This window comes from Hirundo rustica, chromosome 2 (genome assembly GCF_015227805.2).
Source record: "Hirundo rustica isolate bHirRus1 chromosome 2, bHirRus1.pri.v3, whole genome shotgun sequence".
NCBI lineage: Eukaryota > Metazoa > Chordata > Aves > Passeriformes > Hirundinidae > Hirundo > Hirundo rustica.
In genome coordinates this window covers 45158690-45174318 of record NC_053451.1, presented here as the reverse complement: position 1 = coordinate 45174318, position 15629 = coordinate 45158690, and the positions used below count along the sequence as shown (strand labels likewise).

General features: G+C 36.3%; 1 protein-coding gene across 2 annotated transcripts in view; it reads left to right on the top strand.

Moving 5' to 3' along the window:
* The window catches only part of XPO4 (exportin 4), a 74097-nt gene that overhangs the window by 46603 nt on the left and 11865 nt on the right, over positions 1 to 15629 (top strand). For both annotated transcript variants that reach the window (XM_040054928.2, XM_040054927.1), the window contains exons 7-15: positions 578 to 690; positions 3094 to 3251; positions 3516 to 3690; positions 7791 to 7967; positions 9861 to 10003; positions 10120 to 10265; positions 11597 to 11774; positions 13222 to 13381; positions 14991 to 15160. In XM_040054928.2, the coding sequence (XP_039910862.1) occupies positions 578 to 690; positions 3094 to 3251; positions 3516 to 3690; positions 7791 to 7967; positions 9861 to 10003; positions 10120 to 10265; positions 11597 to 11774; positions 13222 to 13381; positions 14991 to 15160 (1420 nt within the window). The remainder of the gene's footprint in view (positions 1 to 577; positions 691 to 3093; positions 3252 to 3515; positions 3691 to 7790; positions 7968 to 9860; positions 10004 to 10119; positions 10266 to 11596; positions 11775 to 13221; positions 13382 to 14990; positions 15161 to 15629) is intronic.

Genomic DNA, 15629 nt, shown 5'->3' with positions numbered 1-15629 from the left:
ACAGCGTGCACGTTTTTCATGAGCGTCTCTCACAAACGTGTTGAATACGATGATGCCTTGTGCTGACTTGTGCTTTTGTTCTTCTCAGTGTGATTAGAAAATGTAGATTAAGGCAGGGCTAACATATCTGCACTCTGTGACACATATCTGGCTATTCAGAAAAATAGGATATAGATTTCAATGAGCTATCTTTAGCTATGGTAAGGCCTTTTTAAAAGCTGCCAGGAAAATTTTTTAGAAAATTATTTCCTATTTTGCATAAATTTTAACACCTGTTAATTGCGGTTGCTTTTTTCCCTTCTCGCTGTGTCACATTAGACACCCTGGTTATCAAAGTGATCGTATCGCTATGGTATGTCTCATAATTATGATCAAACCGTTATCTAACATTCCTGGAGCATTCTTTTTTTCAATACTTAATACCTTTTATTCCTTGGCCTCATGCATGAATTATGCTGTGTATGTGAAGAGGCTTAAAGTTTGTTTCCATTACATTCTTTGTGAATGGATCCTGTTGTATCTAGGATTTTTTTAAAGCCAAGTAGGAATGTTATTGTTGACCTTGACACCAGATAACTGGGCAGACATTATATAGCTATGTTTGAATCCTCACAAAATGTGATGCTAAAGCCAACAGAATCCTGGCGCGAGACCCTCCTGGACAGCAGAGTTATGGAGCTTTTCTTTACAGTAAGTTTCTTTCTTCAACTTTCATAGTCCAGACCACAGGGAAAGCAGCTCCTTCCTGTTCTAAAACTGTTTTGTCGGACTCTTCCTTTTGCATCAGGTAGGACTGATTCTGTTCACTTCAGCTTGCTTATCGAAGCAGACAGAATTATTGTCTTTTTCCGAGGGTACTGAATTTGTATTTTGCCTTTTAATTGCTTGAAATTGATGATTACTAGCAACAGAAGAAAGTTTATAGTTGACTTTTATATGTTTAATACTTCTGGGCATGTACTCATCAGACAAAAGTAGGCACGGTGAGCGGTAGTAGTGTAGTGAATCTTTCAGATAAGGTGTAACAGCTCTCACAAAAGATCAAACAAGCAGTGTGTGTTTGCTGATATTAAAGCATTTGCTCGACAGAACAGCTGAAAATAAGTAATGTAGTTGTAGTTTTCTAGCCACTTAAAGCATACAGAATTCTGCATCTCTTTCCTCAGCACAAAGGAAATCCACAGAAGTTATAGTAAATTAAGTTAGAAGGGCTAAGGAAGAGGCAGTGTTGGGAGGGGAATGTAGTACTCCATTTCTGTAACTTAAAAGCCCCGCAGTGTTAAAAATGGATAGAGCTTGTGTTGTTTTGTTTTTACAACTGTTGGGGAGAAGTTTGTAATCATGGCTCAGCTAGGACTTACTGCAGCAGCAATATATATTGGCTTATAAATTCATTTGCTATGCAATTTGACTTAAGTTGCATCTCTTGGGATCTGAGAATTCAGCGTTCTCAGGCTTTTTTTCACTTTTGCAAAGCGGAGAAATGTGCTCAAAACTTGGACAAAGTTGTTGTAAGACAAAGTAAATGTAACTTTCCAGTGCTCCTTGACAGTACGTGTTTGGATATATGTCCTTACTTGATAGGAGGAATTTTTTTTTTTCTTTTTTTTTAAACTGCAAGTTTATCCAGTAGTTTTGAAAAGGTGAAAAAAATCAGTGGCAGAACTCTCAGCAGCTACACACAATCTGAACAGCTGTCTAGACTATCCAGACAGTTGCTACCGTCAGCTGTGAAACTCTACATGCAAATAACTTTTTGGCTTACATGTTAACCCTTCTTCATTTAATAGTATGAATTTGTCAGAGTTGCATATCTGTTCCCTTGATTGGTTTACAATTTCTTATTTGTGATAAAAATATTTTTAATAATATGCAGATTTGTTTTAATACATTTGCATTTTACTTACTAGTAACCAAGGCTCACTTGTATTTTATATTTTTGAATGAATGCTAGCCAGGGCAGTATGCCGTCAGTTCTGGTTTTAGATTCCTGATTTGCAATGGTTGAGGCTTGCAGTAGTAGTTTGCTGTCTGAGTTAATGTAAGTAAATTGTAGTAATTTTTATTCATTTATCTGATCTGAGAAATTTTAATAACCTTGCAAAAGTTGGCAGGACTCCTGTGTTAGAGAGAGAGCCTTCATTTCTAATCCCAGCCTCATGTGGAACGTATATTAGGAGGCGTATTTCTGTTGCAGGGTTTGTTTCTCCTGCTAGTTTGATCTTTCAGGGATCAACTGTGCAGCTAACCCAACTAGTTATGAGTTGGGTGAACTTGCAACTGTAACACCACAGAAAAATGGTTAGCATTTTACCTGTACTTTTTCGTATAATATTGCTGAAATAATTTAGCTAAATTTCACTTCTGGGTGAAAAAGCTACTCTATATTCGTTTGTTTCATTTGCTCGATAAATCTGTGAAAAAATAGCCATGAGCCTAAAAAATTCTTGAAATCTATACTTGACTGATTAAAATAAGCATGTGAGAATATGTTTACTGAAGTGGTAAGATTCAAGCCTAGAAAATCTCAGCAACAGAAATAATGACGTAACGGTTTGCACGAATGCGGGAAGATTACTTTTGGCCTTGTATAATATAAGGGTGTTGCCAAGGAAGTGATGCATTCATTTTTGTATATGTCTTCAGTGTTTACTTCTGCTAAAGAAGCAGCTATATAATCTTGATTGAACTTGTTGACTAACTTTAGCAAGACTCTATAGCCTAGGCATAGTTAGCATAATAGAGATGACTGTCATTATTGCTGTTTTTAGAAGGAGCAGCATGTCTGACTGGCTGGCATCTGTTTCTCTCTTTAAGACATAACATTCAATAGACAGTTCAGTTTTCAGCATGTAGGTGAGCCTTATCTAAATGTTAGTTTCAACGAGTTAATTCAAGGCTTGAGATTGTGTGAGCAAGTCACAATCTTGACGTTTGCCACGGTTTAGGGAGTTGCAGAAACACTTGCATTTCAGACTGAGTGGAAGTTATAGTAAGCTTTTTTTGGTGTGTGCTCTTTTGGATTGAGAGCCATGTGACTGTTATAAGAACACCCTGTTTTCATGTATTATTAACTACCTCACTTCCTGAAAGGTACATCGAAAAATCAGAGAAGATACAGATATGGCCCAAGATTCATTACAGTGCCTGGCACAGCTGGCATCTTTGCACGGGCCAGTCTTTCCTGATGAAGGGTCACAAGTTGATTACCTGGCACACTTCATTGAGGGATTACTGAATACTATCAATGGGTATGTATGCCTGCTCTCTAAATTTAGATGGCATCTTTTAATCTTTAGTTTGGACTCTAGCATATCTGTGTGGAGAAGTGGTATGGCTTGCTTATTTCTGGATATAATTTGTGCTTACTGTTGGATTGCTCAAATTGAAAAAGGGCAGATTAAAGTAGGTGATGCTTCTTATGAAATAGATTTATCGATTTAAAATGTATCAACAGAACCAATTCCCTTTTAGCAATTTTCTTAATGGCAAAAACCTGCTATTTCTATCTTTAGAATTGAAATAGAAGACTCTGAAGCAGTGGGAATTTCCAGTATTATCAGCAATCTGATAACTGTATTTCCTCGCAATATTTTAACGGCCATTCCAAATGAACTTTTCTCTTCATTTGTTAACTGCCTCGCACACCTCACCTGTTCTTTTGGAAGAAGTGCTGCCTTGGAAGAAGTGGTAAGTAGCTGCTCTCAAAAAAGTGGGTAGCCTTTTTCACTTCTATTTGTGATAAGCATGAGCGACATGAGAATTTGGCTGTTTTGTTAATAACTGTTGTGAATTCAGTGATTTTGTCCTAGATATTTCTGAAATCACATATGAGAGGATTTTCTTTTTATTTCACACAATGTAATGCACATAATTGATTACACACGGTGTGCATTTTTCAGACTTTCTTTTGTTTTAAAGTGCGTCTTAATTTTTTAAGTGAACGGATTAATTAAAAATATTAAAGTCTTGAAGTATTGCTGACTTGCTGTCATAGATAATGAACAAGCTGCAGTCGTGAAAGTTTAAAATGACTGCATGAACATATGGACAGACTGAAACTTAACTGCTGCCTAGAGTTCTGAGTCAGGAGTTTCTGTTTTAAGTGAGTGTAGCCATTAAGATCTGTTGTTAGCATCATACATCTAAGCTGTGCAGATGATACCTTTATTGCTGGCACAGTTCAAATGGTAATTGTGCGTACAAATCTAGCACAGGAATTAAGAGGATTTTTTTCTTTCAAACGTTGGTTGTAACATTAAAGAGCAGTTGGCATAGCCCAAGTGTTCTGCTCCTAAAAGCTGCATTAAAAATAAAAACTACCAAGGACACATAGTTTAAGGAAAATTACGTAAGAATTAAGGTGAATAATCTTGCACTTCAGCTATTTATGTGCACTGGCGGTAGATTTAAAATGAGACTATCAAGATACTAATAAGTATTTCCCCACTATCATGAGAAAGGATGATTTTCTTTGTTTTGAAAATTTGGTGTAGTGACAGAGTGAGTTTGAAATTAATTATAGAAGTATTTTGTCACAAAGTTTACGGATGTGTTCCTTACTAGAGAGCACAGATGTATTAAGTATTCATTGCAGAACATTAGATTGTCTTCTCTGCAAGGTTAAAATGTATTATATTTGGCCCAGTGCTCACTTAAACTTCTTTTTTTTTTAATGTCTTAATCGAAAAAAAATTGTGTTTAAATTTAGAATCTAAAATAAAGCTCCTTTCCAAACTTCATTGGTCAAAATTTTTGTGCTTTTGAGATTTTCTAGTAGAATATTGAATATATATTCTGGCATTCACTAATGGAAATTTAGAAATGCTCCTGAAGCCTTCATATAATTCATCAAAACCATAGGTAGCTATCATTCAAATTCAAAGGATCTAAAGGGATGTTGTTTCCTCAGTTACCATTTTGTTACTTGAGAACTGGAATATGCAGTCACATTTAACAAAAAGAGTGCTCAGCTTTATGCCATTTAAAACAATCTCTCAGCAGGAGCTTACAGTACCTTGTACCACTGCCTGGTGCAATGATAGTACATGCTGTGCCTATAGAAGTACTGCTTTGCATCCCTGAAAATGATCTTTTGCCTTAGGAACGTCCTGGCCATGGCTAATGTGTTCCCCAAGTTTCTTTCAGAATGCACACAGTGATACTTTCTGCGGGCTCCTGTGCTGTAGTTAAGAGCTTTCTGACAGATAAAATACCATGTATGTTGGGCTCAGTAGAATCCTCAGATAATATTCCTGGAGCTTTTCAGAAGTACAAAATGCAGCAGAATGCAGGCAGGTGTACTCCTTAAGCTTAGCTGGTTGGTAAAACTCTTTTCCCCATATTTCTGCTACTTCATATGCCAGCAGAACATACCACATGAACATGGCAGAAACCCCATCAGGCACAAGGAATCTACTTAGCTGAAGACCTGCAGTGAAAACTGTCAAAATATGGAGATCCTGAATCAAAATCTGCAAACCACTTCAAAGCATCTAATACTGATTTTCAACCACAGGGAAAACCCCACAATCCAAGCATTATGTTTGAATGCTGTTTCACATTAACCTGCTAGTTTAGGCTGGGGAGATCGGCTGAAGGAAGTTGAAACATTTGCCTCAACCAGCTGCAGTGCTGGAGGGAGGACAGTAAGCTTCAGCAGTGCTGAGGGTTAGTTTTTGGGGCAAGGTGGACCAGCAATCTCTTCCCTTAATGGCAGTGGTTGTGAGAGAGGATGCTCATCCACAGCTGTGTTCTGCCTTGCTCAACGCTTAATGCTTAGGCAGAAGTGGAATCAAATATTCCACCTGAATTAGTGAAGAGTATGAACAGGATGTTGGATGAAAATACCAATAAAAATTATATCAAAGGCTTATTTTTCTTAAAACTAATATTAATGTCCTGTTCCTGTTTCATGATATTTTTTCCAATATCATGCGATAGCAAAGATCATTCTGAATTTGGTCCCATCTGCTGGGCTTCCAACTCCTTGCAGCTTGTTGCTGCTTGACAGACTTTCAGTGTTCTTTTTTTTAAAGGGTCAGCAAACTAGGAAGGAGGACCAAATTTCCTTTTATTTCCCATAGAGGAAATTAAAAGGAATTAAGCATCTTTGCTTTAAATTTGCTTGGTTTATCTTGCCTCTCCTGAAGATCTGAGTTTTGATCCATCAGAATGACTCAGCTCCCAGTCCACAGCATGGCACTTTGCCTGTATGACATCTTTGGTAGTCCAGCAGTAGCTAATCTGAAATAAGGATTGGGATGTTTTAGGAGGGTTTATTTGGGACCAGATTAGTTCAATATGGATAAAATCTTTCTACTATTTGGGCATTTTTTTAATGGAGGCACTTATTAGTCCTAGATTGCTTATGAGAATATCTCTAAGTGGTGAAATAATTTTTCTTTATGGCATTAACTTCTTCATTACCTTTTCAAATAAATGGATTGGCTATATTTAAAAGTATTTTGTTGTTCATAAAAACATGTCTATTTGTTTATGCTCTCCATTATTAAAAATTATTAAAGTCATATATATAAAGTTATAGATGTAAATATATTACATACATGTCAAAATACTTTAGGACTGAACAAGTGTCTATAAATTCATATGTCCTTTAACTAAGTTTTAAAAAGGCATCTTGTGGTGTCCTTCCTAAATTTATGACTTCCATTAGCATGGAATACAATTTTGCCTCTCTCCTTGTCGTCTTCAGGTTTTGTTTTCACAATTGCATCAGTATGTCCCATATTTTAATTTCTGGAAATAGGACAACTTTGCAGTTACAAAAGGATGCTGTGAAGCTATCTTGGAATGCTCCCAATGTGATATCAGTTTTTCCTCTTAATCAGTCACCCAGCCAGTGTTTTCTTTTCCTTGTCTGTTCATGCAACCGTGTTTGTAACTTCACTGGAAGTCAGAAATTCTTGTGTCTGGACGATGATTAAGGCCTTAATATCTCTATTTCATCATTGAACCATTTTACAAACCTCTGCTATCTCAGAGTAACTTCTGTGAGCTATCCTATCCTGTTGGTTAAAACTTGAGAAGACAACATCTTAGTAGGCTGTTTATCTGTACACTCACACAGTTTTTGAAGTTGGATGTACTTACAAAGGTTCAATTCTTGCATCAAAACAAAAAGTTGTTAGTTACATTAAAAATACTTTTTAAAAGAAATAGCCACTTTGCTGCTTGGATTTTTTAGTTTGCCTGCAACTCAAGACTTTGTTTTTCAGAGAAGTTATTTCCTTTTGCAACTTACGTACTCTATAGAAGCACATGAAAAATGAAAAACGAGAGGCATCAGTTGAAGTGCACTGAGTAATTATAGCTGCAGGCTTATTCTGTTCTAATTAAATGGGGTTTTGTTTGTTTATAGAATGAGAAGTTGTGATTCATCATCAAAACTGGCTACCTGTAATAAGGTTTCTTGAACAATTGCAATTTTGCAGTAATTTCTTCTGGAATCATTGTTTTTTCTCTCTCTTTATTTCAGAGATAGTGGGATACCTATAAATCTATATGTAATATCAGATGAAGAGAAATAGCTAAACACATTGACAGGTTTTTAAAGCCTAGCAGACATGAAAGCTGCTGTGACCTTTTCAATGCATTGCTTCAGTTCATTCTGATATTTTCTTAGCTATCCTTAGATCCTTTGTTTTTTTGTTTGTTTCAGCAGTAGAAGAACATCAGTAAAATAATGATAATATAAGTATGTTCCTCTGGTTTCATTTAGTAGTAAGATTTTTTATTTGGGTTTTTTTTTTTTTTTTCATCTCTTGCAGCTTGACAAAGATGACATGGTATATATGGAGGCATATGATAAGTTGCTGGAATCTTGGCTTACTTTGGTCCAGGATGACAAACATTTCCATAAAGGTTTCTTTACCCAACATGCTGTTCAAGTCTTTAATTCCTACATTCAGTGCCATCTAGCTGCTCCTGATGGCACAAGGAATTTGGTAAGCCTCCATTGTAGTAGTTTTGGATGATAACATACAGTAACTAGCCCATGTCTTTTGGTGTGTATGTATTATGTAGCTCAAGGCAGCTTGTATAGAATTGCCATTTGTGACTTTGGAAATGAAAAAAATCACTGAACTTGTTACTCAGTTGTGATTTCCCCGTCCATTTCTCTCATTCTGGAGAGGAACTAAAAGAATGGAAGGTTGGAAATCACTTTCAAAACAAAAACAAACAAACAAACCACAAAAAACCCTGTAACTCAAATCAGTGTGTATCTTATTCTTTCCATGGATACAGTGACTAATATTCTGGCCTTTCTTCTGGATTAGAATTCTAGTTAAAATTCTCAGTAAAATGGGGGGCCTTTTTTATGATTGTTGCCTTCCATGCACTGTCTTCAGAATATAACAGACATGCTTAAATATCTGAAAAAATGTAGACTGACTGTGCTCAAAGTAGAAGAACCTCGGAATATCATGTGGTCCTTTTGGATAAAATAAATTCCCAGTTGAGTTTTTGAACCATTGACTGTCTAGAGAAAACTTAAAAGTACATCAAGTATCTTTTGAGTCGTTGAGAAAGAAAGATGATTACTCTATTTGCCAGGAATCTGGATCGTACTAAAATAGATTCTTATACAAAAAGTTGGATGTAAATGTTGGATGAATTAGTTATTGCATAGCTTCAATTCAATAACTGTATAAAATCTCTCTTTAATTTGATGCTGTGCAAAGATCTCAAGAGATACCTCATCCTGGAAAGCACTATGTAAAACATAATTCTGCTATCTCAATATGTAACAGATGGCAATAACAGTGCCGAAACGGAGGGAAATATTTCACAAGAGAGCTTTGAATTCATATCAGGCAGTCTTGACATAACTTATGTACACAGGTTGATTCATGTCATTCTGTGGGATAAGTCATTTATCCCATGGGTAACCTTTAAAAGCCACAGCTGGCATTTTAGAATGCTTCTTGTTCTATATCAAAGCAGTAACAGGAACTTTCAGTCTCTGCTTTGAGAGCAGAGGCTCACCCTTCAGTAAACAGCTGCAACTTTGAAGTTGCCAAAAGAGAATGATTTGCTGGGTTACATAAAGAAAAGATGAGTTAAGAGCACTTTGCATGAGGAGTTGTGTGTGGATTCAGTTTTCCAGGGCTTCAATGGAAACAAAGCAGACTGATAGCTTTCTCCACCTCTTGCATTTTACTTTGTTACTTGCATAAATTTTATGATTAAGAGATAAGAAAGAAACACTTTTAATATTTGTACTTGGTTTCTGCATATCACAGTTCATCTCTTCAAGGAATAAGAGATGATTATCATTTAAATAGTTTTATAATGCAACCAAGATAAGCTTTGAGAAATTGAACAGCGCAACTACTGCATCAGCAAGAAATACAACTGAGATCATCAAAACTATTAGTCTGCTCTTTTCTGAGTTTATAGCATTTACTTTTAATGTACTTTTTAAAATTTAGTAGCAATTTTTAAACTACTATTTCCCCTCAAACAGTAGGTTAGGGAAAACTTCTAATGAAAGGGCTAGCATTAATTCATCATGAAAAATACTGCCTATTACATGATTTATGCAAGATCCCAGAAAACGGAGAGCTATCAAAATGTTAGCTGTTGAACTGAATATGGCATTTTGGTAGTGAGTTTATGAAATGCTGATTTTAAAACAATATGAACCCATGTTGGTTTGGGGTTTTTTTTTTCCACCGGTTTAACTCTTCTCTGCCTAATTTAGTACAAGTGTGTTGTTCATACATGCAAATTACCTTGCAAGAAAGAGCCAAAATAATGCACAAAATTGTGGTGATGATGAATTTAACAAGCATGACCCTAACTGGTTGCTTCTAATTTTGTTGAAATAACCAAAGACTGCCAATGGTGTGGCCTCTCGGGAAGAGGAAGAAATAAGTGAGCTGCAGGAAGATGACAGAGACCAGTTCTGTGACCAGTTAGCCAGCGTAGGCATGCTGGGGAGGATTGCTGCAGAACACTGCATACCTCTTCTCACAAGGTAAGTACAAAAAAAAAATAATCATCTATGCAGATCAATAAAGTTGTCACATAGAAAAACTTAACTTTGCCAAAACAATTTAAAAGCACTGAAGCTACTTCTTTATTTGTCCACAGTTTGTTAGAAGACCGAGTGACAAGGCTTCATGGACAATTGCAAAGACATCAGCAGCAGTTACTTGCCTCACCAGCATCAGGTTCAATTGACAATAAAGTGCTTGATGACCTGTATGAGGATATTCATTGGCTTATTTTAGTCACAGGTTAGTGAACAGCTTTAAATAGTACTTGTTCTGGTAGTCCTATTGCAGCTGGAACACCTCAGGGGGAAAAAAAAAAAAAAATCCCTGTATATCAACTACTCTTGATTGATGCTACATTTTATCCCTTACAAAGATTTCATCTTACATACAGGACTTGCAAAGTCCTTGTCTTACTATCATCTGCCTTGAGTAACAGGAATTTTATCTCTAATGATTACATCATGGTTTCATCAACATCCATTGGAAATTCCTGCAACTAATTTTGTTACAGATTTTTTGAATTGTGTTATCAGTCAACCGATTCAAGAAATTAGTTTGTTCATGGTGGTGGTGGTGGTGTTGGCTGGGTGCACATGACTTAATAAGGGAACCAACGTGAGATCAGGGTAGTGGTGACACAGAATCATGTAAGTTCTAGACCTTCTCAGTGCTGATGATCCATGACCTGCTATTTTGTTATATTTTGGGGAATTTAGAACCTTTTTGGTCTAAATTTAGAGCCTCTTGAATTTAGGGCTTCTTTGGGTTTGATTTTTAGATGGCAACATTTTACTTATATTTGCAAACCTAATAACAGCTAAGTCTGTAGTTTGCTTGGAGAAATGTATAATGCATGAAATATTTGTGGGACTTTTTTGAAGATCTGGTGTTTTAGTTGCTCTCAGATGTTGATACAAATGTGTATATAATGTATTTGTAACACTGAGATGGAGTTTGTAGCTCGCAAATGGTTATGAGATCAGATATTGAAAACTACAACTAAAGCTGGAATTAATATTCTCTAGATAGCAGAGTATTGTATGAAAACCCATGCTTCATCTGATCTGCAGTTGCTAGGCAAGGAAAACTGTTACAGCACATGTACTTGAGGCCTGAAGGACCCTGACAGATTTGAGATGTTAGCAGCACAGAAGTCCCAGATGATATGGACTCAGTGGGGAAGCTGTAAAACAAGGCTTTTTTACCACATAGCAGAAGAAGAAAAAAAAGTGACAGCAAAATGTTGTTTTGTCCCTCCCCCAAAAAGATGTATTGACTGTAGCACTTTTACATGATGCAAAACTTATCTCTTTTTATTGTTTTTTTTTTTTTTTTTAATTGGTGGGGTTTTTTTCCAGTCTTGGTTTCTTCTCACTTTAGTTTTTTTCCTACTGAATGGCTTTAAGGATTCTAATTAACTTGTATGCAATTAAGCAGTGTTAGTCAAGGTCTGTATAAACATTTGATTCTGGTGTACTGTCTGCAGTTAAGCCTATGGATTCTTTAATCACAAAGCCATAAGTTAACCTAGGGTAGAAAGTTGTGATCACTCTTTCTTTTTTTAATGTAAGGCTACCTCTTGGCTAATGATACTCAGGGAGAGACTCCGCTAATACCTCCAGAAGTAATGGAATATTCCATTAAACATTCAGCTGAGGTTGACATCAATACAACACTTCAGATTCTGGGATCTCCAGGAGAAAAGGCCTCTTCCATCCCAGGGTACAACAGAACTGATTCTGTAATTAGGTAAGGATGCATCTCGTACTATTAAGTGTGTTAAATGCTTTTTCACAGAAAAAAATGTGAATAGACTTCTTTGAATGTGAAAAGCAATATGTAAACACTGAACATCGAAAAAGGAAAGATTGACCTGATAGTCTTAACAGACATCGTGAGCCAAAGACTTGGAAATATACAGAAATGGTTTTTATACTTCTACTGAAAACCTCTCTTTGATCTATTTTTTACTGAAAATCCTTAAAACTACTGAAGTAAAAATAGTTGGCAGATCAAAATCTTTTCAGAATATATACTCTAACATTCATTCAGCACATACACAGCTTAAGCAAGTGCTTTCCAGAGCATCAGTGAGCTTCTCTACTTTGATTATGGGTTACTGCCCAAGCTTGACAGTAGCAGCAAAATTGATCCTCAGAGCGTGAGGAATTGTTGTCAGTTATGTCCACACATCACTCTCAGCCTATAAAAGAAGCAGGAGAGATTTCCCTTCTCTTTTTGCAAGAGGGCTGGTGCTCACAAAGGACTCTCAGTTTGAATCCTCACACTTCAGAAGATTGCATTCCACTCTTAGTTGACGTGATTAGCTGATTAGTTGTTGTGTTCTTCGAATGTTTTCTTCTGGGAAGAAGGTAGAAAAAATGGACCTCGATTAGCAATGGTGTATGTGCCTAGTGTTTAGAAGGTTGAATACTGCTCACTTACACTACTGGCCACTTCAAGAAGTGGCCACCGAACAGGATTTCATGATGCAGTGTCTCAGTGGAGGGAATAAACCAGATCAAAATAAGGAGAGATCTGAGGCCCTTTGGCAAGAACTCTGAATTCTCTTCAGGAAATAGGCCACTGTCAGCTCCTAAATTTCTTGTGTACAATCACATTCTTACAAAATTCAGTTGATGTACTGCAAAAGCTAGTATTTAATGCAGTTATATGGGCTAATTGTATTAATGCAATCACCTCGTGATTTGCTATTTTTGACTATTTCTCAGCAGTAATGAACAAGAGAAAAATAGATGGTCATTCCTGTATTTGTTTTTTGGTATGTGTTACGCTGCAAATGCTGCACCATTAGAATGTATTTGGTCACTAAACTTTATGGTGCAAGGAAGGAAAGACCAGTTTTTCAAAACAGCTTTTCAGGCACTCCCAAGCAGTCAATTTGTCATGATGCTTGTGGGGATTCTTTGTTGCAGTAACTTTGATGTCAAAGTTACTGTTAAATCTTATCTTTTAAAGCATAATTCTTACATTTTGGAGGATATTTGCTCTATTTTCTCTCACCTTGCATTTCGAAAACAATAAATTCAGGTGCTTTTTACTTGGTTAAAGTTGAAATGCTTTGTATTATCCTGATCCTTCTGTCATATTTTGTGAAAAATGAAAGTGGCTTTGGTAGTTGCATTGCTTCTCCAAAAACTGCTCTCAGCATCCTCATTGTATTTTAAATCTGCAGGTTGTTATCTGCTATTTTAAGAGTGTCAGAAGTAGAATCTAGAGCAATAAGGGCAAATCTCACACACCTCCTGAGCCCCCAGATGGGCAAAGATATTGTATGGTTCCTCAAGCGCTGGGCAAAGACTTACCTCCTAGTAGATGAAAAGTTGTATGATCAGGTAAGGATGTAATTTTTCTGAATTTATTTATGAGTATTAGCAGTAATACTATCCTGTGAATGTAGATGTCAGTGTAGCTGTTTAAAAGTGCAATGCTAAAGTACTTTTAATGTTACATGGGTGGTGATTTATTTTGGAATTTGTTTGAAAGTTTTCTTCCATTTGCTAATTAGAAATAAGTTTTATGGGGATTCTTGCACATTTTGCTGTAAATATGATTTTTTTTTTTTGGTAGCCATTGCCATATCAGAATAATATAGTGCTCCTGGGCTGCATAGTGAGTGAAACTCACTGACTGCAGTGATGTTATAAATTGTGACTGTCCATCAGATTTTACATTTCATCTCTAATACAGTGCTCTTGATCATGATTCTGAGTTAGATATTTAACACCATCACAAGGTAGTATACATTAGCTAACGTCATGCTACTTTCTCTCCTCATTCTCATTGCATATATCATAATTTCAACAGTGTGTTCTTTGCAAAGGGCAACTTCTTACCGTGCTTGGACAGCACTAATCGTGATTAGACCTTGATCCTGATTTTGCTTATCGAACTAACTGTAATCCAGCTAGCTCACAGAGGCCACCCATCCTGAGGAGGTCCTGTTGGCTCTAATTTTTGAGAAGTCTCCTCCTCCTCCCCTTTATTTCCACTATTGAAGCAACTAAGAATACTAACGCTTCAGGAGGCCTCTCCTTAACAATAATATGTATCACACGGACTTGTAAATATTTGGAGTCATATTATCCAGCTCATACACATAGCACAGCTAAGAATTCATAAAGGTACCAGTTGGGCAAGAATTTGAGATCATGTTAGAAGGAGATCCATGTGAAAAACAATGTGAAGAAACAAAACAGATTGTCCAGGAAATGCACACATTTAGTTTGTGTTGACACCTGAAAGTGATTGAAACCTCTATTTAAACCTTATGCTCGGTCATGTATATATCATGAGTTCTTAAAGGCAGAAGTGTTAGTGGTGTGCTGACAGGAAGCCCCTGCACAATTACTACAAAGTTTTTGGTTTCACTCTTGAAAAACTTTCTTTAAAGGTAGGAGAACAGGCAATTTCAAGGAAGCATATTTTAATGTGCCAGGACCAGAGTGTGACATGTTTCCTAAAAAATGTGTAGATTGAAGGAACCATCTGCAGAAAGCAGATCCAGAAATATTGAGGTGAAAATTAATTTTTACAAGTTTCTATATAGATGAAGAACTAAGTTTGTTTCTAATATTTTTTACCACGAATTTGGAGGAATTATGTCTTAAATTCATGGAAACACTTCGGGAGGTGATTTGGGGCTCTTTCTTTTAAGAACTTTCTTTTTGAACTTTCATTGGCCTTAAAATCTAGACATACTCAAACCTTTTTCATAACGAGGTTGAAACTTTTCTTTGTTTTAGATGTTGTGCTTAAAATTGCAAGATAAATTTGGCAAAGATTTTTCTATTGCAGATATTCTTTGCCTTTGTCTATGTAACATTTGTGTAATTTAAGTAGGAAAGAAGTGACAGCCTGAAAAGAATTTGCTGACAATGATTGCCATACACTTTTGGGTTCTGGCTTCTGTAAAACTCACTCATTTTAATGCTTTTCTTATAGATAAGTCTGCCATTTAGTACAGCATTTGGTGCTGATACAGAGGGTTCCCAGTGGATTGTGGGTTACCTTTTAGAAAAAGTGATCAGTAACCTGGCAGTGTGGAGTTCAGAGCAGGACCTTGCAAATGATACTGTACAACTGCTAGTAACATTAGTGGAAAGGAGAGAGCGGTAAGTTGCTATACCTCTGGAAGTCAAAAAGTTTCTTTTGCTTCCTTTAAAGTTTTTTGGCCACAGTAATCCAGATATAGGGCGCTTCATATTCATGTCTCTGTAAGTCAAATTACTTTAGTAACGCACCGTAACTGCAAAAAACACCACAAACTTGTCTGACAAGATGAGGAGTGAGACCTGTATTTTACAAAGCATCATGTAATTTTTATTACTGTTTAGAAGTGCACTCTCCTTCCCTACTTTTGTGTCTCACTCTTAAAACAGTGAGAAAGGAAAACTCCTGGTCTCCACTCTTATTGCAAGGATTTTTGTGCTGCTGTTAATTTTTGTTGATTAGGAGTTTCATACTGGCTAAGCCAGTATGAAATATGTTTTGTAAGCCTAAATTTTTTTTTTTTAAAATACAGGATTTTGTGGATTCAATCAAATTTCAATAAGTTTTCTTTGATATTGCAAACTGTGAAGC